Source organism: Canis lupus, chromosome 5, assembly GCF_011100685.1.
Source record: "Canis lupus familiaris isolate Mischka breed German Shepherd chromosome 5, alternate assembly UU_Cfam_GSD_1.0, whole genome shotgun sequence".
Classification (NCBI taxonomy): Eukaryota; Metazoa; Chordata; class Mammalia; order Carnivora; family Canidae; genus Canis; species Canis lupus.
Window position 1 is genome coordinate 2,459,497 of NC_049226.1, and position 23,231 is coordinate 2,482,727.

At 41.2% G+C, this 23,231-nt stretch overlaps 1 protein-coding gene across 5 annotated transcripts in view; it reads left to right on the forward strand.

The window, feature by feature from the left end:
• Positions 1 to 23,231, forward strand: part of OPCML (opioid binding protein/cell adhesion molecule like) — a 1,015,083-nt gene that overhangs the window by 788,668 nt on the left and 203,184 nt on the right. For all 5 annotated transcript variants that reach the window (XM_038535609.1, XM_038535607.1, XM_038535608.1 and 2 more), the window contains one exon: positions 16,868 to 17,100. In XM_038535609.1, coding sequence (XP_038391537.1) covers positions 16,868 to 17,100 — 233 coding nt within the window. The remainder of the gene's footprint in view (positions 1 to 16,867; positions 17,101 to 23,231) is intronic.

Genomic DNA, 23,231 nt, shown 5'->3' on the forward strand with positions numbered 1-23,231 from the left:
GCATGAATGAACCTAATAAACCTGCATTTATTTGAGTCAACTTAATATGGTCTCTTGTTCATCAGTGTCATCTGGAACTCTTGCCCAGATTCTTGATTCTTTCTGCTTACAAATTACTCTTGGATGGTTTCTTCCCTGGGTTTTGAAACCAGTCATATAGATATTTTCTGATATTTGATATCCATTCTACTTACCCCCATCTCTCATTGGTCTATTTCTCCCTATACGCTTTACTATCTCATCACCATCACCCATTTCTTTGTTTTATTTTGTTTTATGAGCCTAAATTCTAAGCCTGCCCATGTCCTCTAAGGTTATACCAAAGGTGTGAGTATACAATTAACTGACCCTGTAAGATAGGATGAAACCACTCACTAGGGAATAAAAGCAAGTGTCTTTATGGTGCAAAATGCAACTGAAAAGCTTAAAACATTAACTGTGTTATTAGTAGTATGAATAATTGGAAGCATCAACAGGACAAATGACAATTAGGACTTTTTATTTCTAAAACTTGACATTTGAAGGCATAAAAAGAGCAAAATACTTTGTTTTGTGATGGAGTGAATTCTAAGGCCTCAGACTCTGATCCATTCCCCTTGTCCATCTGGCACACGAGTGATGGCAAAACTCTTGGTGAGCATTTTCAGAATGTCTCAGCCTGTTTCGTTCTAAGCATGAACTAATAATAGTGATAATTAAATCTACTAGGAAGTAGTGAAGAACCAAGCTAAGTATGTTGTCTTCTTCAGGATGGGTTGGGTCTACCCTTAGTAGATAAGAATCGGTGCTTTGGTGAACATGTTGAGTGCAGAGCCCTATAAGAGCTTTACTGGTTTGGAAACAATTCTCATTTTCCTAATTACCTCCTGAGGATGGCTGCACAAAGCAAAGTGGAGGTCCTGCTGGGCTCCTCAGGTTGCTTTAAGTGACTTTGGAGCTACAATAAAATAACAAATATGTTATAAACAGCCTCAGCTTTATGGGGAGATGCACACACAGAGCAAAGAGGGAGGTGGAAGTGTCTGGTTTAAGCCTCTTGTTTCCAAGATCCCCAACTATCTAATCCTTTATGAGGGGGAAGAGATGGGCCTTTGGAAATGTGTTAGATTGAGTATTTATAGGAGCCCAGATGCACCAGTTGTCTCCCTTACGTATTACTGCCCTGATTCTTCAGTGCACAAGATGAATAATTTACCAAAAAGCACATGTAAGTATCTCTTTATTATTCATTATAATGAACTGAGACAGGAGTAATTCTCCACTCTGCTGGAATCCCCTAGGGCTTAACTTAACCAGACTCTGCTTGCTTTCCCACAGTTAATTTGAGTGGAAGAAAACTCTCCCCTCGGACAGGTGGCCTATCTAAGACTTGTGCTAGGTGAGGGGTATGATAAGAGGAGAGTGCGATGCCCAGGATGGCAAGGACAGTGGAAGGTTGGGTTTTAAGAGCAGATCGGTTAGGTGCTGCATAATGAAGTGTTACAAAGGAGTTGTCAAAAAAATAACTGGAATCCTTAGTCAACGTGTGCTTGGAGAGTGCATAATTATTTTCCATATTCATCTGAATTGAACACAATTAAGAAGGCACATCCATTGGCTGAAAAATATAAAGTAAATTAATTATATATGTTTTCAGCCAAGCCACAGATTTATTCTTTTTTCTCTCTTTGTTCTTTTTATCCCTTCCTTCTTTTCTCCTTCCTTCCCCTCCCCCTCTCTTTTCTTTCTCTATCCATTTATTCATTTAAAATCCTTGGTAAGGAATTTCAGCCTTTCCACATAATGGTGAAACATTGGGTTTTCATGGCATACCTTCTCAAATTCTCTAAGGAACAAGTGAGAAGATCCTCCTCTATCCTGAGCTACATAAATGCAGCCCTTATTAATGTTTTGTACAAGTGTTTGGAGTACTATTGCATACAGGTTTTTGCTCCTGACTCAACACATGAGTAAAAGGGAGGAGAGGGCCAGAGAAATTCAGATTGCTTTCGGGTCAGACTTCTATTCTTTCAGTTCCCTCTGAGCAATCCAGAGAGTCCCAGGAATGAAGAATTACCCTCTCTATCCCCGACTGGCAACCTGTGGCACAGAACTCAAGCTGATATAAATTAAAATCAACCACTCTCTGGGTCTGCACTGGAACCATTTGCAAAAGTTAACCCTGTGACTTTATTGCCCTCAGGGAGCAGCTCTCTCTGGGCCTCTTATGGCCCAAGGAAAGAGCTTGTCTGTCTTCTATTTTATTTTTTTTGAGGGGAGCTCATTCTCATAATCTATATATATAATAAGCCACTATTCTGGAAAATATGATTGGCTTATTAAAAATATATGATATATATATTTTTAAACAGGCAGAGCTGACATTCTACAGGAGAAGACTTGTAAGAATGGAGAAGCACTAGAAAAAATATCAGTTCCCATCCCTCCTCCTCCATCTGTCCCTACCCATCTGTCTGTTTAATGAGGGTTTTATTTTTAAAAACTCGAAGAAGGTTTTGTTCAGATGTGTAGTCTGTTTAGGATGGCACAAGATGAATCAAACAAACTTTTTGGCCTCCGAGTTGGCCGTGAAGCCACAATCACTTGAACACACAATCTCTATTTCCAAACTTGAGACAGCATGGTCTATGGGCCGAGATCCAAAAAGGTAGATTCCCTACTTAATTTTCCAAACTTTATAACTGATGTGTGTGTACATTGGAAAATGAGCACTAAGGGAAAGTCAAAATTATTATGTTTGGGGTATCATTATTCTTTAGTTTTGAGTAATTACAGAAATATAATAGCAAACATTTATTAACTACTATGATCTCAGAACAGCGATGATAGCAAAAGGATTCTTTATTTAATATTCACCACAATCTATGATTTTAAATATTATTTCCATTTTATAAATTAGAAAACTAATTGCTCTCAAAGGGCCAGGAGTTTGGTAAATTCTAGGCCTGTGATGGAATTAATATACCTCTTATTAAATATTTATTCTCTTAATCACTATATTACATCAAAATCCTGTAGGATAGCATAAAAGCTCATCAATTTCCAGCATATTTATTTGTTTCATAAATAAGTTAGTCCTTCAGCAGTTTCTGTTAAGTTTTACCTGAACCCAGAAGGGTAGGAGTTTGTTTATGCACAGTTCTGGAGAAAGAAGAATGACCTTTGAGGTTTTGCCTGTCTTTGGGATTCCATGATCCCTTACATTATATGTGGGAAGGTATTTGCAGGGAAATCCGTGGGCTGTAATTTCTGCCTTGCCAGAGTCTTTGCTCCCACGATACTCATGCTGGGAGCCTGTGGCTGACTTGCTCCATTCTTCAAAAAGATATCAAGCTCCCCAGACTCTCTGCTTTTAATTTAAAATTTTAATTTATACTTTTCCATGGATGATACTGAGACAGACATGGCCGTGAGTAAATATGTCAGGATAATCTATTGAATGGAATTAAAATGGTGTGTGCTTGGGAAACATTTTAATTTCATCTTACTCACTTCTTTTGCCGACCATAATGAACAAATGGGGAGGCTGCGTTTTAAAGCTGCTCAGGATGTGGAGGAAGGGACAGTGGAGTGGGAGCCAGGTGACAGATAAATAACGTGAATTGTTCTGGGTGGCTTCTCAAGGCATCCCTGACCAGCCACGGGGCAGCCTCTGAAACAGCTGTCTCCGACAAGTGGGCAGGTGTGAGAGCAAATGCCCTCATTGCCTTTTACAACTCCACGTGGAATTCCGCACCATTGGCAAGGACCGGAGGGGCAAGGGGCATGGGGCTGGGTGATGGGAGAGGAGCGACGTGAAGACACTTTTCTTCTTCACCCAAGGGCTCTCAGCTTCTGAAATGGCTTTGCCTTATGCTTTATGCCTTATGTACTTTTAAAATGAAATTGTAAGGAAGGTGAATAAAGAAGGCATCCCAGAGCCACGGGGAGATTCCGACTAGGAGATGGCCATGCAGCGATTACTTGCCCAGTGCCCAGCTCTGGGGAAAGACCATTTGTGAAAGTCTGTGCCTTACTTGTCCTTCACCTATGCTAAGATACATCCTTACAACTGACTCTGAAAAACCCCCGCACCAGCTAATGGTGTCTCCTTGGACTGCAAGTGAAGCCTTTTGAATAATCATTCACTATTTCTTAATGTCCCACAGTATATGTGCAGTAAATGTCTCTTAAAAGAATTGAATGTGTTGCCCTGAAGTTCCTGACCTGAAACAATCCATCCAACTGTGATCCTACCCCCAGTACCCCACCCCTCTCCTGTACTCAAGCAATACCACAGCTTGCATGCCTCAGTCTGCTCCAGTGTCTGGTTCTTCCAGACTGAGGGTTTGTCCATTTGCACAGTGAGGCTGCCCGAGACAAGGACACCACCACGTGAGCTACTGGGGGGCCTGTGAGCCAAACGAATTCTCTTGCAGGTGTGCACAATTGTATTGATTGATCTCTCAATTATATATTTTTAGAAATACAGCATTTTACCAACCACTGGTCATCAATCTAGAAACTAGCCCATCAACCACTGTGTCAACACACTGTGGACTAGGCCTGATAAAAATACAAAGTTAAAGTTGTCTCAGTGCCTTTAGCTGAGAAAATAAACCTTAGAGGGAAACAAAATCCTATTGTAGGTCCCTGCATCAGTCAAGTACAGAATGCTTCTAAAGACTGAGAAAGTTTCAGAAAAAAAAAAAAAAAAAAAAAGGGAAATCTTATTAGAAGTTAAAGAATCTAGAGGTAAACTGCAAAAGCACTGGGTTGATTTGCTAGGTAATGCTAAAAATGTAAATCTCGTTTGATTTCCGATCTGTTAGCCAGCAGAATAACCTGTCTTAAAACTGGATTCAAACAACTCTACAGCAAACATCATTCTTTGTAGATTTGAAAATACAGAAGAAGGCTTCAGAACGCCTTAAAAAGATAGACAAATGGATTCAGTATCACTTGTTTAAATTAGTACACACTTCCAGATAATAAAAGTTGAATTATAATTTTCCAAATGAAGCAACAGAGCTCTTTGACAGTAGTAATAGAGCCTGCTCTGTTTAAAGAATGCCTACTATTTGCCAGGTACAATTCTGACTCTTGCACCGGCATTACTTCATTCAGGCTCATAATATTGAATAATGCTGGGAAATAAATATGTGCATCCTACCTCATAGACGGGGAAATGCGGTTCTGAACGGTTAATGCTTGTTCTAGGTTCTAGGTTCTAGGTTCCGCTGCCAGTAAGTAGCAGAGCCCTTATCTCCCTGATGCCAGGGCCCTCACCTTAGCCTCATAATATAGTATTTCTATGATGCTCAGTTTACATAAAAAGCTTTTGACTCCCACCATCTTTCTCAATATTCTCAAGATCCACCTACATCTTCCACCCAGCCTCAAAGTTGGTTTAGTCCCTCATTGACAAGGGTCACAATGACAAGGTCACCGGGTACTCCTACTTTCTCTCATGTACAGTCTCTTTCATACCAGCTCATCTACTTGAGGACCTTAGTAACTCTTCTAGTGCATCAGACCCACCCCATTCTCTCTATCCATCAGCCCCTCCTAACTTCCTCTTTTTTTTTACTCAATTATTTTCATTTCCTTTAATCCTCAACTTCTTCTCTCTTGCTCCTCTGGCATCCTCCAACACTGGATGAACCCGCCGTCCACCTTCTCGATGCCTACAGCAGGACAGTGCTGGGGAATATCTCCAAAGCTGGCAGAGTATTGTCGTGATAAATCCTTGGCCATCAACTACAAATGGAGCTCAGCACAGCCTGTGAACCTAGCAGAATTCCCCAGTAATTTTACCCTCATTTTCTGCAAAAGCTATTTCACTTTGTCTTGCATCCCCTTCCCCTATCTCCTACTCTCCCATTTACCTTCAGCTGTTAATTTGGTCCTCTCCTTTGGAGAAAATAGAAACCATCACTCAGTAGCATCCTTGTTTTCTCATGACTGGATCCACAAACATACCTGTGTTTCCATTATTTTTTTTCTCTTAGGAATCAACAGATGAAGCACCCTTTTTTTTCATGGGTTCTAGATCTATAGTTTTTCACCTTTATAGTAATTTTTCTCTGTGAGCTCTCTCCTTTCTCCAGCATCATCAGTTGTCCTCGTTCAATAAGATCAGCCTTATCAGTATATACTTATGTATTGGAATATAGGAAGGTCCTTGTCTCTTCACAGTTTCATCTCTAGTACCTAAAATGAGGCTGTGCAGACTGTGGTCCCTAGCACATCAGCACAATTACAGAACTTGGAAATGCAGAATGTTAGTCCCCACCCAGACCTAGTAAACTAGTGAGATGCACAGGTAATTTGTGGGCATATAAAAATCTGAAGCCCTAGCACCCAGTAGGTGTTCAGCAAGTATTTATAAAATGAATGAATAAGTTCCCAAGTGTTTCTAGTCTTAAAAGAAATAAACCAACCAACCAACAACAACAACAACAACAACAAAAAAACAAAATAAAAAAGATAAATGGAACCATCAAGGACATGAGAGTCTCCCAAGAGTTTTCATTTCTTGAAAATGTTGGATGCAAACATTGTCATCAATACTTCACTGTCCATTCATGCCTTATGCTCTTCCTTCATTTCTGGCTTCTTCACCCCTTCCTTAGGCTATGGACCCTCTTGTCCCATGACTCTTCTCTCATGTCTAACAGGGATACAATAATCCTTCTGCTTCTTGTCCTGCTACAGTTCATTGTTCCATGGAAGTCCAGCATTTTCTTATAAAAGGTGTTACTTAGATCATGGCGTGCTTCCACATAAACCTATTCAAGGATTCCCCATGACAGCTAGAGTAAAATACAGACTTAAAAAGAAAATCCTATTTATTTATGCATGAGAGACACAGAGAGAGAGGCAGAGACACAGGCAGAGAGAGAAGCAGGCTCCGTGCAGGGAGCCCGACGTAGGACTCGATCCCAGGATCCTGGTATCGTGCCGTGAGCCAAAGGCAGATGCTCAACCACTGAGCCACCCAGGCGTCCCAAAATACACACTTTGACAGTAGAGATGTGTACTCTCTACAGATTTTCCCATCTGCCTTGCTTGGGCCACTGTAGCATCCATTCTGTGCCTTACCTGAATCACCCCTTTTTCTCAAGGCCTGCACATCCACACTGTCCTCCACATAAAATGCTCTCTAGCCAGCACACGTGCCTGGTGTTCTGTCTCAGTTTTTAACCTTAGGTTAGTTGTTGCTTGTTCAGAAGGGCCCATCTCTAGACTATGTATCTGAGTGGGTTTCCCATGCCGTCCCCTGTACCTGACTGTCCCAGACACCACCCCAGTTCAGTTTGTAATAATTATACCAGTGTCCTGGCATTTGATTGATTGCATATTTCTCCCACCATTTGAAAATACCATGAGGGCAGAGACAAGGCCTAGTAGAGTGTCTGCCACTTAGTAGGAACTTAATAAATATTTATGATTGGGTGAATTTACACTTTCTATTATGTCCGTGAATGTGAAGAGTATCTCTGTAATGCTCTTGTATTCAATCATTCACCTAAGATCATAAGAATTTTGAAGGCAGCAGAGGTCTCTTTTGCTGGTTTTGGCTGCCATCTTTATTTTGGCCTTATCTCTGTCTCGTTGGGAAGTCAGTATACTTATCTTCCCAATACACTGTGAATTTCCAGAATAATTTGAAGTCTGGGGAGAAGCCAGCTCAATCATTCATTATTTTTTTCAAAGAGCTTTCTCTTGCCTTTCTGCCGACCCTTTCTTTTCATAATTACATTTAGCCACCCTATGCTTTGCCTTCTGCTATCATGGTAAGAATTCTCTTCCTCTCTCCTCCCACAGCCCTGCCGTTCAACCACCTTTTGTGGGTGTAAGCAATTTCACCTCTCTGCAGAGCCATCTTTCCACATAAATCACTCCCTTCATTTTCCTTCATCCTATCAGATGCTCTGTTCTGAACTGTCTTCTGTCTGGCTGCCTCACTTGGGTGGTGAGGTGTGCGAAGTTGCTCTCTGCATTCAGGTAGAGCCCTCACTGTGCTTGTGGGGAAGGGATGTTCCCCTGGCTTGCTTGGGGACACAATGAGCACTGTTCTGATGGACTCATATATCATCGGTCATGGCTGAAACCACAACACATCATCATCCTGCAGCTGATTTTCTGCTTCAGGTGACACCATTTTCAGGATACCCCACACCTTCCTTAGTTTGGTTTGAAATGCTCTGTTTTCTCGAGGGACCCATCCTGCATGCATTTGTATTTGTTTTCTCCTTTTCTCTGGATGATACCCCTCCCCCACTTACACACATACACACATGCACACATGCACCCTCTCTGTGTATTAATGTGACTCCCTGACTCCAGCTGCTGTTAGTGTGGCACCACCTTCCAATTAGGAACAATCTGCAGATGTCAAGGATCTGTCAGCCTTCAAAGTCAATCTCATGCTGGACTAAAATATTTCCATACCAGACCCTCTCTAAGGAGTTCTAAGCCAACCTCCCCACCCCGACCAACTCTTCTGCAGAAGCTCTCATATGTATATTCTCCGCCAATACCTTATCGGCAAATATTAGCTCTAGCAGAGTTATTACTATCGTTGAATTTTCAACTATCTGAATCATAAAGTTTCCCTTACATAATTTAGGGTCCTTGTTGATGCTCTAGAGTTGGCTGTATTTGTAACTCAGGAAATAACCGAGTAGTTAAAGCTTCCCAGGAGAACAGCTTTGTGCAATTTAGAATACCTTGGGAATTGAGGTGCAAATATTTCATTTTGGTTTGCCTCCTCTCCTCTCTTTTAAAAAAAGTCATTTGTTATTGGTCTTTGAATTCTCTAAAGCAGCATCCTCTTCCTCCCATTTTTCAAACTGATATTATTAATATGTTTTGGTATACGAAAGGTCCTTAACTGAAATTCAATTAACTCAATTTATGTAAAAGGCAAAGATATTCAAAAGCAGAAACAAAAATTTTAAAGGAAAATGCATATTGGAGCTTTCATATTCAACCCTATCAGCATTTCTCAAATTGGGTACTCTCGAGAAGGCCATTTTAAAGGCAGGGGACAGGGGTGGATAAAGACAAGGTTTCAGGGATTCCCAGTAGTAACATTATGTAAAAAAAAAAAAATATATATATATATATATATATACACACATATATATATATAAAAATCATAAAATTAGGTATAAATCCCTCAACCTTTATACACTTACATGACTCTAAAATCTAAAATCATAAATCATACACATACATAACTACTAAAATTAACAACATTAATTTAACAAAGCAGATGATGTTTTATTAAAATTAATATTAAAATTAATTTCCACATTGCAATGTGAATATGGAACTGACTACTGCCAGAGCATCACTTTTGACTTCAGTATGTGCCATATGAGTTCTCTCTGCCCATGGTTTCATTCAGACTTTTGAGAACCTTTGTTACCATCATGGACCCTGGCATCCTCAGCTTTCCTTGGCAGAAATGTACTACTGAACCCTAAGTCTGCCTCTGTATTTTCTCATTAGCCTGAGGCAACAGAAGTATTATTTGATGCCATTGTAATAATAGACATTTACATCTGAACATTTAAATAAAATTGTGGTCGTCACATGCAGAATATATACATATACATTTTCCAGAATATTATGTTCTGATATAATAAATGAAAACACTAAATTAAAAAATATAAGTAAAGAACCTATGGAAGTTCTGTGTGTACAGAACTTACAGACACACACACACACATACAAATATCTCCAAGGACATCTACTTCACCTTCTGTAGGTTCTTTTTTTTTTTTTTTTCTCAATCTTCATTGAGATACAACTGGTATATAACACTTTTAAGCTCGAGGTGTACAACATGTTGATTTGATGCACTCATTCATTGCAAACGATTACCACCTCGCAAAGGCTAACACCTCCATCCCATCACATAATTTGCATGTCTTATTATAGTGAAAACATTGAAGGTCTACTCTCATAGGGACATTCAAATATATAATGCCGTATCATTATCTGTAACCTTTGTGGGTTCTTTTGATATCAGTTTGATAAGCATTGTCTTAAGCCTTCTAATCGTTATAAATTATGATCCAACCACCTACTAGATGTCAGATGTACTCTCGAAGGCACTGATGATATAAAATGAAGACTGTTGATAGAGTTCTTATCCATGTGGTATGTGCAGACCAAGTGCATAAATAATTAAATCCAGTGTCGTATATTCTTCAATGAAGAAGTCCAGGATCTTCTAAAGTAACAATGCATTACAAAAAGAGTAGAGGTTTAGAATGATGAGTGTGTATTAAAGGTTAAACCCTATTCACTACTGTCTACTCATTAAGGCAGAGAGGCATGCAAAATATTCTAGGTGTTATCCCTAAGAATGAGAAGGGTGGAAATATAAAGGAATTTTTTGATTAACCTCAGTTTCTCAAAATGCCAGTTTTCAATTCTTTGAACACTGATATCAACAGAGGTGTCCATAGAGGAGAGACACTGTTTGTGAGGCTGGTTTCAAATACTTGTTCTCAGGGCACCTGAGTGGCACAGTCGGTTGGGTCTCTGTCTCTTGACTGAGCCTTGTGTCAAGCTTCTTTCTGCTCAGTGTGGAGCTTAAGACTTTCTGCCCCTCCCCTCTGCATTTGTGTGCCTGTGTTCTCTCTCTCCTCTCTCTCTCTCTCTGTCGCTTTCTCTTTCTCTCTCTTAAATGAATGAATAAATAAAATACAATACTTGTTCTCATTAATTAATTAGTTAATTAATTACTTGTTCTCTAGTTACTCATATTATCTAAATGTTCCTACAGCTATCTGTGTATATAATTGAGATGTGACTTTTATTTTTGAGTTAGATAAGGTTTTCTGACATGCATTGTATTGTGTTCAGATTTAAGATTGTAAAAACTTCAGCATCTAGTGTGCAGGCCCCAGAGGGTATTTCCTGACCCCTCTGTCTCAAATATACTCCCAGGCCCCTTGGCACTTATCATTCCTTAACCTTCTTTGCTTTCAACACTTGCCATTCTCTGAAACTAAGATGCTTATTTACTTATATGCTTTCATTGTCTCACTGGACATAGCTTCATGGGCCATAACCTTTGTCTGTTTGCCAGCCAGTGTTCTCAGCTCCTGCAACATTGTCTTGTGTACATTAGATATTGATTAAATATCTGTTATGTAAATCAGGGTAATTTTTTATTTTATTTTATATTTTCAGAGGCAAACTATAAAAATGAAAGCAAACATAAAGAACACAAGCAAAACCTTTAAAGCTGGATGATTTCACTTTTTAGGAAGATTTTATTATTTTGATTAAATTCCAACTTCTCTCTTGTCTGATTTCTTAAAGGCAGTGGTTCTCAAAGAGGAGTCCCCAGACTAGCAGCATGGACTGGACTTCACCTGGGAACTTAAAAAAAGCAAATTCTCAGCCCACTTCCAACCCACTGAATCAGAAGCAGTTGGAACCTGGGCTCAGCAATCTGTGTTTCAAAGCGCTCTCTGAGTGAATCCGATGCAGAGTGAAGTTTGAGAACCACCCGTTGAAAGCATGGATTTCCTCTAGCAGCATCTCCTCCTCAAAATAAAACAAAATGACCTTGCATCTTAACCCCAGTTCCATATTTAGTGGAGTCAGAAAGGACAACTTGATCTGCAAGATTCCTTTCCTCCATTAGCTTTCGGGCATTTCTTTGCCCTTTCTGAGTATTTCTACTCTTGACAAATAGCTAGAGGTTTAAGGATGTACTAAAGTCATTTCCAAATTTCTTTCCTGTTCTCCTAAGCTATTTCATCTCATATGAGGAAATAAATACTGAGTACCATAAATTTGTGGGAAACCAATTAGATAATGACAGAGATTGGTTTGGATGCTTGATCCAATTGTTAGATTTTTGAGCCACAGGCACTTTCTTCTTGAAGAGAACACCACAGTCCTTAAGTGCAAGAATTCTTCTAGGCTTCATAGGTGTAAGTTCTCTGCTCTCGTTGTACCAGCTGTTCAGAGTCCTGAACCTCCTGCATCTCAGTTTCCTGATCTGTAAAGTGTGAGAATAATAGAGTGTGACTCAAAGGGTGGTTAAGAGGATCAAGTGATTTCGTATATGGAAAGTTCTTAAACTGTCCTGGGTAACCGTAAGCACTACGTAACTGTAGACATTACTGTAGAGTTGTAATGAGTTCTATCTTATCGAGGACCAGTAGGTAGGATTTACTTAAAGGTAAGAATTTTAGAGATCTTAAAGAGTTTTCAAGAAATTAGAAAGTTGTCATTAATGTTTCTTGACATTCTTCCTGGATGCCCTTATTTAACATAAAATTTCTCCTCTGTGTGCTTCTGGGAGTCCAACATAGCCATACACAGCAGGAAAAGAGCCAGATTTGGAAGTACACTTAATTTTTTTTTTAAGTTCTTCTCTGAACCTTCTTCCTACTATTTCCTGTTATGTTTTCTTCTTTTCCTTCAACCAATATCATTACTCCCACAAGTGTCTTTATCATTCTTTAGGTTCTAGAACTGACTCCATGAACCAGCTCTCCTCCATTCAGAAAGATAGATTTATCCAGTTTTCCCTGCATGCCCACTAATGTGGCCCAGGTTTAAGAGCAGGTAAATTGGGCCATGAACATCTATCTTCCCCTGTCTCGGTATGTCCACCCAAGGAGTACACAAGGCTTCCCAACGGCTGCGTAGCCGGGGGCTGAGAGTATGTTTACTTCTGGAGGATAGATTTGGACCAACCTGTTTTAGGGTCAGTCCCTGCAAAACCCACTGGTAATTCTGAGTTCCATGAACTCCAACCTGCAGTTGTAGGTCTTATACAAGCACAATGAAAGTTTTAAGATAATACATTCAGGATCTCAGATTTCCCAAATCAGTCTGCTTGAGAAAGTGCCTGAGATGGAATTGTAATTCTGGTTCTCCTTTATGACTATCCCCACTTTATAAACCATCCAGGAAAGAATTAACCTTTACTTTCATTTTTACCATCCAACTATTATTAAAAAAAAAAACAAAAAAACTCTTTTGAAGGGGAGCCTCACCAAAGTAAGCAGAGACATAATAAAAGTAATGGTACGTCACTTCATCAGTAATAAATTCATGGCAAAGCGATGCCTCCTCTATCTTGGAATTAGAGGGAGGAAGAAGTGTTTTCTGGCAGAAGACAATGTGATTTGGCATAGTAAAATAAACAGCATTCAATTTTACCCACCTAAGTGTAGTGGGTTAAACAAGGTGGTTCTAAGTGAAGAGAAACACATCTTTAGGAGTCATTTGATAAGATCTGGTAAAATGTTAGCAGTATACTGTCCAGATATTGTGAAATTGAATGAACTTAATACTGAGTTACAAAGCCCTTTGCAAGTCAGGTATTTTTCAATTCATTGCTTTGAAAGAAATTGAAGGAAGAGCTAATTGAATTGTCCGCTGTGAGATCATTAAAATAATTTTTGAAGGTGTATTACTATGTGATGGTTGGCACATATCTTGGAAGGGGTTCAAAGAATTGAGTGGCACTGCTCTACAAGATATGTGAACTAGATTCCTCTCAAACAAAAATAGGAATTGAATTAATCCTGAGCTCTCTCTCTCATTCTAGCAGTAATGATATTTATTCAAGGTATAATTTTTAAAATTCTTATCTACCTCACTATATTTCCAAAAAAGTTTATATTTTATGTTTAATTATACTTAAAAAAACATGGACAATATATTTATGTTGTTTTATCAATATTATCCTTGTAATGATAACTCATTCTAAAGGAAGATAGTATTACTCAGAGTTTTATGATCACAGAACATAAAAGTAATCTCAACTTCAATCTTTCTCTATATTTGCAAATAAATATGATAGCTGATCAATAAAAGATTTTTAAGCGTGAAATATTACATCAAGATAAAATCCTGCAGAGGACATATATTTGAAACACAAGTTCAAGTTTTAAAAAGGAACAACGCACATTTTATGACTAATAAAAAAGAGCTTGTCCATGAATTTTGAAACTAGATAATCAAGTTACTATTGCATTTAAATTTTGTTGAATAACTTTGGCAGTTTAAGTTTAGAATGTGAATATTCTCCTCAGGGCAACAATGCATCATTTTAACTTAAATTTTAAAAATTACATCAACTTAAAAATAGGCAAGAGGTTACATAATTGACCAAAATAAAAAAGCAAGAATATTTGTTTGCACTATGTCACCTGGGTTTGTGTGGTTCTAGGGACTAGAAGGTGACTCCCTTTGCTCTGTCCCAATTTACCATCTACTTCCAGGCTTGCCAGTTCCTGGCATTGCACAATTAGAACTTCATTTTAGGAGTTATTCAAACAGGGATTTGGTGTTTATGAAAACACAGCTGTCATAAAGAAAGATTGCACACTAACCCTTATCAGTCATTTGCAATTGAGAGTGAATGAATGTGTTTATCTTTTTTTTTTTTCTCTCCCCTAATAAATGCTTTTTGAAGTGTAGAGTGGGCTTTCTGGTCTTCATAAGGGAAATGGAAAGTTGCTATTGAAGGAAAAAAACTGCACAGAGAGTGAAGCTAGGGTTCCGGGATATGGAGGAAACAGCATGACTTCAATTATTTTGTTTTTTATCACCATGATACACCCGTAAAGGTGGCAATCACTCCATGACACTTGAATTATCAGGATCTAATGGTAAATGCAGCTGGCCCCCCAAAACTACTGGTGTTCAGAGAAGTCTGTGCTCAACTTCCAAAAACCTGCTTCTAGGAATATCAGAATAGAAGTCTATTTCAGGTAAATAAATCAACACAGCCTTTATATATGTGAATATGTAAGGAGTGAGATGTGGAAGAAATAACCAGAGTATTACCAAATTAAGGACCTCATTTGTTCACATGTTTAAACATGCTTATTTCATTTTTGTAGTCTGACAAACAGCAAATAAAGAAAATTTACAAGAAAGACATTTCTTTCCTGCTGTCCTTTGAAAGCATCTAATTATCAGCCCAACCCAAGGTTGCCAGGACCTGTACCTAAGAAGACTTGTGTGATTGGAAGCTAGTATTATTTCCGTGTGCCCTAGAGAGAGTACTTTGCTAGGCTGAGCACTTTCCCCTTTCAACAGGAGCTGTCATTTTAGTGCTCCAGGATTGTTCTGCTCCCATGACCGTTCAGGCTGGGTCAGGCTGGCCACTTTGCTAAGGGGAAGATAGCAGGTCCAAATGTGCGTGATCTCTCCTCCATTGCCAGCATCTTTTGTGTTCTCATCTCCTGAGCTTTGTCAGAAGGATTTCTGATTTTGGTCAAAATGGGATCGGATTTGATGAAATATGGCAATGTATTTTTCTGTTTTCTCATGTGGAGATGCCGGATTTGTGTTCCTTGTGCCCAGAAGGTGGGCCTCATTTCTCTTGCTCAGGAGAGAAATCAATGCAGGTATAATTGCACCTTCTTATTTGCCCAGATACTGCAACTCAGGTTCATACTGGAGTGGTAAGTGGTGGGCATATCTGGGGCCATTCAACTACATCTTTCTTTGCAATCCACATTTATAGGTGATTATCTTCTTTCTATTTTCTTGAATTTTGAAAAGATTTTATTTATTTATTCATGAGAGATGGAGAGAGAGAGAGAGGGAGCCTGATGCACGATTCGATCCCAGGACCCTGGATCATGACCTGAGGGGAAGGCAGATGCTTAACCAATTGAGCCACCCAGGTCCCAGGTCCCCCTCTTAATTTTTTTTAAGAGCAAGAGAGAGTATGTGAGCAGCTGGGATGGGCCAAGGAGGGTAGAGAGAGAGAGAGAGAGAGCAAATCTTAAGCAAGCTCCATGCCCAGCATGGAGCCCAACTCGGGGCCCCATCTTACAACCCTGAAATCATGACCTGAGCTGTAACCAAGAGTCAGATGCTTAACCTACTGAGCCACCCAGGTGCCCCCCTCTTCTATTTTTTCCCACAGATTATAAGATCCTAATCTACATATGCAAATTTTCTTTCTGACCAACAGGCATATTTATTTCTGCATTAAACTTGAGAGATTGCAAGTCATACACACCAAAAAACAAATTCCACCTGCCTTCATAGTTTCCACTTGTAGGGAAGAGTAGATGTAGGGTTTGAGGGGGCAGAGGTCAGCTCTTGACCAAGATGATGACCAAGGTCATATCAGCCACATTGTTCTCTTGGGGGGTAGGGGGGAGGGAGGTTGGCCATAAAGGGAAGAACTGGGCCTGACCATTTTCTTCTCCCTTCTGCTGACATCTTCAGAGGTAGCCATGACTCCCTCAAAAATTGAATTTTTAAGGTGAATTTTTAAGGTGAATTTTATCAATCTGTGTTATAAATTGTAATTTGCAGTCTTTGGGTAGCTTAGGGGTACAAGGAGATTATCAATAGCAGGGAGGGCTGGCCGAAAATATGTTCACCTAACAAGTTAGGTATTTGCTTTGTGGATTATCTGTGACCTATTTGAAATACTGATCCACTTTCTCGCCCCTATGCCCCTGGGCCACTTCTCCCACAAGGTGGTAAATGTGCTCAAGAAATATAAACTAATTTTCATATAAGCCTGGGGGAAAAAATAAGATGGAAAACAAATATACAGCAAAGATATTCATATAATATGCTCCTAAATCAAATAGAAATGATTTTGTATCATTGGTTCTTCAGGATGATTCAGGCCACTGTTACCCTATATTTAGGAAGTTTCATCAATTATTGATTGTTTCCTTTTAGCACTGGGTTATGTTGTTTCATTTAGTCCTTAAAATACAGCAACCACATTTATAATGCAGTCTCTCAACCCTCTCTTCCTCCCTCCCCCACCTGCCTTCCTCAATGTTTCCCTCTCCCTTTTCCTCCTCCCTTTCCCCACATCTTCCTTCTCCTCCCCCGCCCCCCTCACTCACAGGTGTACCATAGATGATCGAGTCACCCGTGTGGCCTGGCTAAACCGCAGCACCATCCTCTATGCTGGGAATGACAAGTGGTCCATAGACCCTCGTGTGATCATCCTGGTCAACACACCGACCCAGTACAGCATCATGATCCAGAATGTGGATGTGTATGATGAGGGCCCGTACACCTGCTCCGTGCAGACAGACAACCACCCTAAAACTTCCCGGGTTCACCTCATAGTGCAAGGTGAGTCACAGCTGGATTTGGGGGTTAGTGGTCCTGCCAGTGATGGAAGGGACACATAATCTCAGTCTCTGCTTCTACTTGTGTATGAAAACATGAAAAGCATTTTCCTCTGTTGAACGTCAAGATTGAGTTTTATGTTCTGGATTCCTTCCCATCTGCTGGGTTCTTGACTAAATACCGAATATCTTCAGTTTCTCAATTTTATCTGTGGTCCTTCTGTTCTTATTAATAAGTTGTTTGGCATGCACTGGTTGAACTTCGTTAAGTTACTTAGTACCCTAGAGTTGGGCAAGAAATATTTAAAAATAGGGATAGTACTATTCTCAGCGCCTTTTAATTACCTTTCATAGGATTATGTCATAATAAGAAGTTAATAACCTTGATGTGAAGTTATGTGACCGATGACTGGTTTTGGCATGGTTGTTGGGTGTGCGTGTTCCAGAAGGGGTTTTGGGTGCTGCACTCAAGCCCTCCCTGGCATGGGGACTGGATCTGTGCATCACTTTAGTCTCACAGGGAAGCCAAGATTAATTAAGAGGGATATTAGTTAAAATGCTATCTCCAGGTCTGTGTCAGAAATACATCTATATAATTTTTTTAAAGGGAAGTGTTCCCTAACATCCTCCCTTATTCTCCCTTTAAAAATCTGTGTCAGTATGTCCAAGCGTTTTATTCAATAGTTTTTCAGTAGAATTTCACAATGTAGCATACAAATAAGGCTGAAGAAATGTCAGATTCCCAGATACCAACTATTAAATATTAAGAATTAAAAATGCATTCCAAAAAATGCAGTCAAATAGCAGCTATGAGAATTTGGAATGAGGCAGCAATACAAATGAACTTATTTTAAACTGCCCCCAACTGACATCACCATTCCCCCATCGCTAGGTAGGCAGTTTCTGTCAATTAAATGCTAAGGAGAGTACTTCTCATCCCCCAGTGGCATAGCCTTCCTCCACTAAAGGAGAGGCTGGGGTGGACCCTGCTCAGAGTCTTCTGTATTGACCTGTTGGAGTCATACACGGAGCTCTCAGAAGGAGTCCCTGGGTACGATTGTGTTGTTAATAAGCGCCTCTTACCAGATCCCATCTGCAGTAGATTCAGTAATTATTTTTTTTTCAGCGTGTGAAATGTGTGTGGTGTCTTGGTTGAGCTACTGTGGATGCCCTCATGCTCTACTAAAAAATACAGTTTTGCTCATTTCAGTTGGCTTCATAGAGAGTTTGAGTGGAGGTTGGTATCTTTTCACACTTCAGTCACTTGTCTAACTCAGGGTAGCCATCCCTTTCTTTTCACTAGAACAGCTCTTTGGTAGCATGGCAGCCAGTCTCCAGTCCTGTGGGCCATTTGTTACAGCAGGAGCATGGGCTGGACCAGAGATCAGTCTGCTGCAGCTCTGTCCCCCGGCAGGTCCTGGTGCTGCCATATTGCTCGAAGCCCAATCTCAGTTCAGCCTTCAAGCCCTACTCTCGTCCCTGGGTGCTTTCAGACGCCCACATCAGCCTGCACACGACAGATGCCTGTACACTCTGCTGTTTCCATTCCCCGTACATGCCCCACCCAGGGTATGGCCTGGTGATGAACACTGCTTTGGAGCTATAAGACGGCCTGCCATCTGGAGATAAAGACAACTGTCATGTCTGATGCTTCTTCTCAGAGGCTGGTGGAGGCACTTGGTGAGATCAGTTATCTGAGATGAGCTGGAATGTCTGTTGAAAGTTCCTGGGGGTGCAGAAAACAAGGGAGTGTGAGTTCTCACTACCCCGCCTGCCACCTGGGCTTGGCTCCAGAAGAGCTGAAATTCTCAGCATTGGAAGTGACGCCTCCGTGGCACCTTCGTGGCCTTGACAGCAAAGTTATCTTCAAATTCAGGAAATGCAGCACTGAAATAAAAAAGAACTGTCAGGCACTGTACAGAAACAGACTCAAACAGAACAAGGCTATCACTTTTCAGGAAATAAGACAGATTGTGTAAGCATGTCAAAGTCAATACAGGCCATAAAGGGCTAGTGATGCAGAGCTTCAGGGATAATGTGCTTCATAAGGCCTTTGGAGCAATTCCTTGGGCTGGATATGGAAGCCAGTGGTGTCTCCCCATGGGTCTCATAGGTTTGGGTTGGAAGGAGTCTGAGAACAGGCAAGAGAAGAACAGTGGAGTGACTTCAATTTCAGAGGTCAGTTCCTCACAGTCTCCACATTTCAGGCCAAGTGACTTGGTGGCCTGTGAAATCCAACGCAGAAGATGAGGGAGGGCGGAGGTGGAAGGAGATGACCTTCCCCTGGAACACTTAGCAGGTGAATCTTTCTGTTTACTGAGAGGTAAAAGGAAGGCGCTCAGGGAGCTGCATCCTCTCCTGTCTTGATTAGCAATGGGGCAACATGTTCTTTCTTTGGAGACCAGTTGAATTTCTAGTAGGTGGAAGCAGAGACCCCACTGCTCAATTAGAAAGAAGTCTAGGAGTCCTCCTTCTTCCCAGCACCTATCAGCTTTTGTCCAGTCTATAGATTAATTTTTCAGAGTTAGTGTTACTTCAGGTTAGATAAAGATAATGAAAGTTTCCTAATCCTCTTAAAGAAGATTTATCTGACTGAGTAGAAAGCTTTTGGAATACAATAAGGCATGTATAAAACTGAGGCCTAATCTTGCCTTTAATTTCAAACTGCTGATGGGTATTGATTTTGCAATGAGAAAAACTGAAAAATTTCCGAGCTGCAACTTGTCTGTTTAGAGAGAGGGGGTGGGGAGGGAAAAAGGTGTTTATTTATCTCGCGTCCATTTGAGAATGTTAGAGTCTCATCACCTCTGCTAACCAAGTGCCATTAGCAGGAGAGCAATCCCGCAGGGTTCTGGCTTTGTCGCTCCCTGCTGCTGCAATGTCAGGATCTCAGAGATGCTCCGTCACTAACTTCAGAGCCTGTCCTTTGCTGTTTTATAAAGTGTCCTTTGCCACATATCTGATGGGATTAATTTCCAAGTCTTCTTCGAGAGAAGAAGCTATGTTTGTTAAAAAAAAAAAAAAAAATTATCACTGATACCCAGGACACATCTTGGCCACTGAGAGGATAATTTTAAAGCACCATGTGAGTTTGTGTGATAATGTGACCTAGACTGTGTACCTAGATATTAAAAAAATCCAGAGCAAGAGGGAAGTGTTTTTGTGGAGTCAGATTAGCCAGGTAGGAAAATCACCCTGGCAGCCCGGTACGGGACAGGGTGAAGTGGACAGAAGCTGGAGTGACAGGGAGTAGGTTACTGCCATCACTCCAATGCTGGGACATGCGTGGGCTGTGGGTCTACCTGTGGAAATGGAGGAGGTTCCTCCAGGAGATACTGTCCAAAGGAGATTGGGAAGATCAATATTAACGTCTTGAAAGAGGAAGAATTAAAAGGGTATCACCTACATTTTTGAGATTGGGGAAATGTTGAAGGCCTGGCTAGTAATCGTGGATTTGGGATCCTGCGCCACTAGGACTGGAAAGCACTAGTTTTGCTACATCTAGGGATGAGGAGAGCACAGACGTTACACAGGTGCTGTAGGACTCAGGTGTAACCACAGAAGAGGCATATTTGAGATTCATCATGAGTCTACTAGTGGGAAGATAGGTAAGATTTCTGAGATTAGCTATTCCTACAGAACAGTGGGAACCATAATTTATTTATATCTGTCTCCAGCACACAGCGCGCTGTGTAAGGCATACCTGACATTCAGCAAATGTCTGTAAAATGAATGGAAGAACAGACTGATGCAGCAAATGAAATGGCTTGTGAAGGCAGTGACCATAAAGGCCCTTCAAGCTCCTATCTGGGGGTGGAGAGTGAGTCAGACACTGTCCACATGACTCGGAGTGGACAGTAATTGGGAACAGTTCCCTGGAGGGATGAGGGTCTTCAGTGTGACAAGCTAAGAGATACACCAGGGATAACATGCATTTATTTAGCACTCTCCAGCACCGGTCACAATCTTTGTCTCACTTGACCCTTCCAACAAGCCCTGGGAGGCTGCAGTGCAGTGACTGTTCTCTTCATTTTGCAAATTAGATAACTACAGCTCACGGAGACTAAGCGAGCGGCCAGGGTCCCCTGTGAGTACGGAGCAGGGCTGGGGCTTGAACCATGGCCTTAGGACTCCGAGATCAGTGCCTCTCCAGCCTACTCCAGCACCTCTCCTGCCGACCATGTCTGAGGCTAGTTCTCTAATTTAGATCCCAGGGAAATGTTCACTTATCCTTTCTTCTCCCCACCACGTTTTTTCCCTGCTACTGATATTGCATGGTAGCAGCAGAAATCGAGGACAAAGCTCAAGAAGAAAATTAGCAGGGGGGTGGGATGCCAAGGCTACAATAAATGGGTGTGGAGAGGCTGAGAGAGGCAAAGAAGAAGATAATTAATTTACTAGTAGCTCATCCCTCCGGGGAGCCACGTTTTAAATGTTACCTCTTTATCCTATGTAAGTACTGAAAACTCTGGCCCTCTGAGAATCCGGTATCTAATTGTGATTCTAATTGTCATGGAGTTCTGAGCACTCTAAAACCCCATGGATTTGCTCCTCTCCTCCTGGGGCCGTGGTGGTTGTCCTTGTCCAGGAAGGATGGTCGAGAAGACAGGCTGGCTCTTTGCTCCTTGGACGTTGGCATTCTCTATCTGCTCTCTTGGCTAGCTCGCCAATCTGGTTGCTACCAGGTATTTCTTTTCATAGAATGAACTCCCCTTGCTCAGCCAAATCATATGCAAAAAGCTGGAAATGGTGAATTATGTGAATCTTTCATAGCTGAGGCTCCACAGCAAGCTCGTGCAATTTCTGTGTCTGCAAAAGACTTTGAGTCTTTGAGCCTGGAGTCAGTTCAGGTGAGGCTGTTTGGTTCCCAATACTGAGGTTAGGAGGTGGAGAAGTCAGATCTGCCAGCCGGTCCAGTCCTAGGTTCTGCTGAGCGCCAGCCAACTTCTGCACTGGGTGCATTAAGCGGACACCTTGGCTCAGTTGATCCTCACGTCAACTCTACAAAGTCTACATCAGATTCACATTTTAAAAATAAGGAACCTGAGGGGGCCCCTGTGTGGCTCAGCAGTTGAGCATCTGCCTTTGACTCAGGTCTTGATCCTGGGGTCCTGGGATCGAGTCCAGCATCTGGCTCCCCGCAGGGATCCTGTTTCTCCCTCTGCCTGTGTCTCTGCCTCTCTCTCTCTCTGTGTCTCATGAATAAATAAACAAAATATTTTTTAAAAATAAAAATAAGGAAGCTGAGACTTAGATAGATTAAAACTTTGCCCAGAGATGATGGCACTACTGAATGCTTTAAGTTCCCTTCACTGGACTTGTCTCTGGAAAACAGCTATCACAATACCGTGAAAGCACTTGCATTATTTCTTTTCATTATTCTTCACAAAAGTCCTGGGAGACAGAACAGAAAGTCACCACATTCTGGGGCACTTGGGTGGCTCAGTCGATTGAGCATCCAACTCTTGATTTTGGCTCAGGTCATGATCTCAGGGTTGTGAGATCAAGCCCCAGGGTCCTGGTTCCTCAGGCTCCACACTCACTAGGGAGTCTGCCTGAGATTCTCTCTCCTCCTTCTGACCCTCCCCCCATGCATTCTCTCTCTCTCTCTCTCTCTCTCCCCCAAATAAATAAATCTTGAAAAAAAAAAAAAAGAAAAAGAAAGAAAGAAAATCACCACATTCTAAGAAAAGAAATTGAGATTCAAAGTTGAAAGCATTTGTCCAAGTTACACCAGCCAGGAGGTGGCAAAGCACCACTTACAGCCAGGTGTTGTGATTCCAGGTCTGGAATGTTCCTACACCAGACTGCTAACCCCTAGCTAAGCAAAAGGACAGGTAAATGTTACTATTTGTGAGAAAAATACCTAAAATTCTGAGGGGCTGCTAAGAAGAGCGTCTACCAAGGAGCCTGTTGCTGACGATGGTGAGGCTTGCGGGCCGGGCAGCAGGTGTGGGCAGGGCCCCAGGGGGCGTTTCCAGCAGGCAGGGGAGGCAGGCCCACCCACAGGCCACAGTTTGGCCAAAGCCAACCTATTTTCAGATCTTCCTTTGTAACTAACCTCTTTTTTTCCGCTATTTTCTCCTCTTCTCCCAAATATTACAGTCATTTAAATTAACATGTGTAATTTTGGGA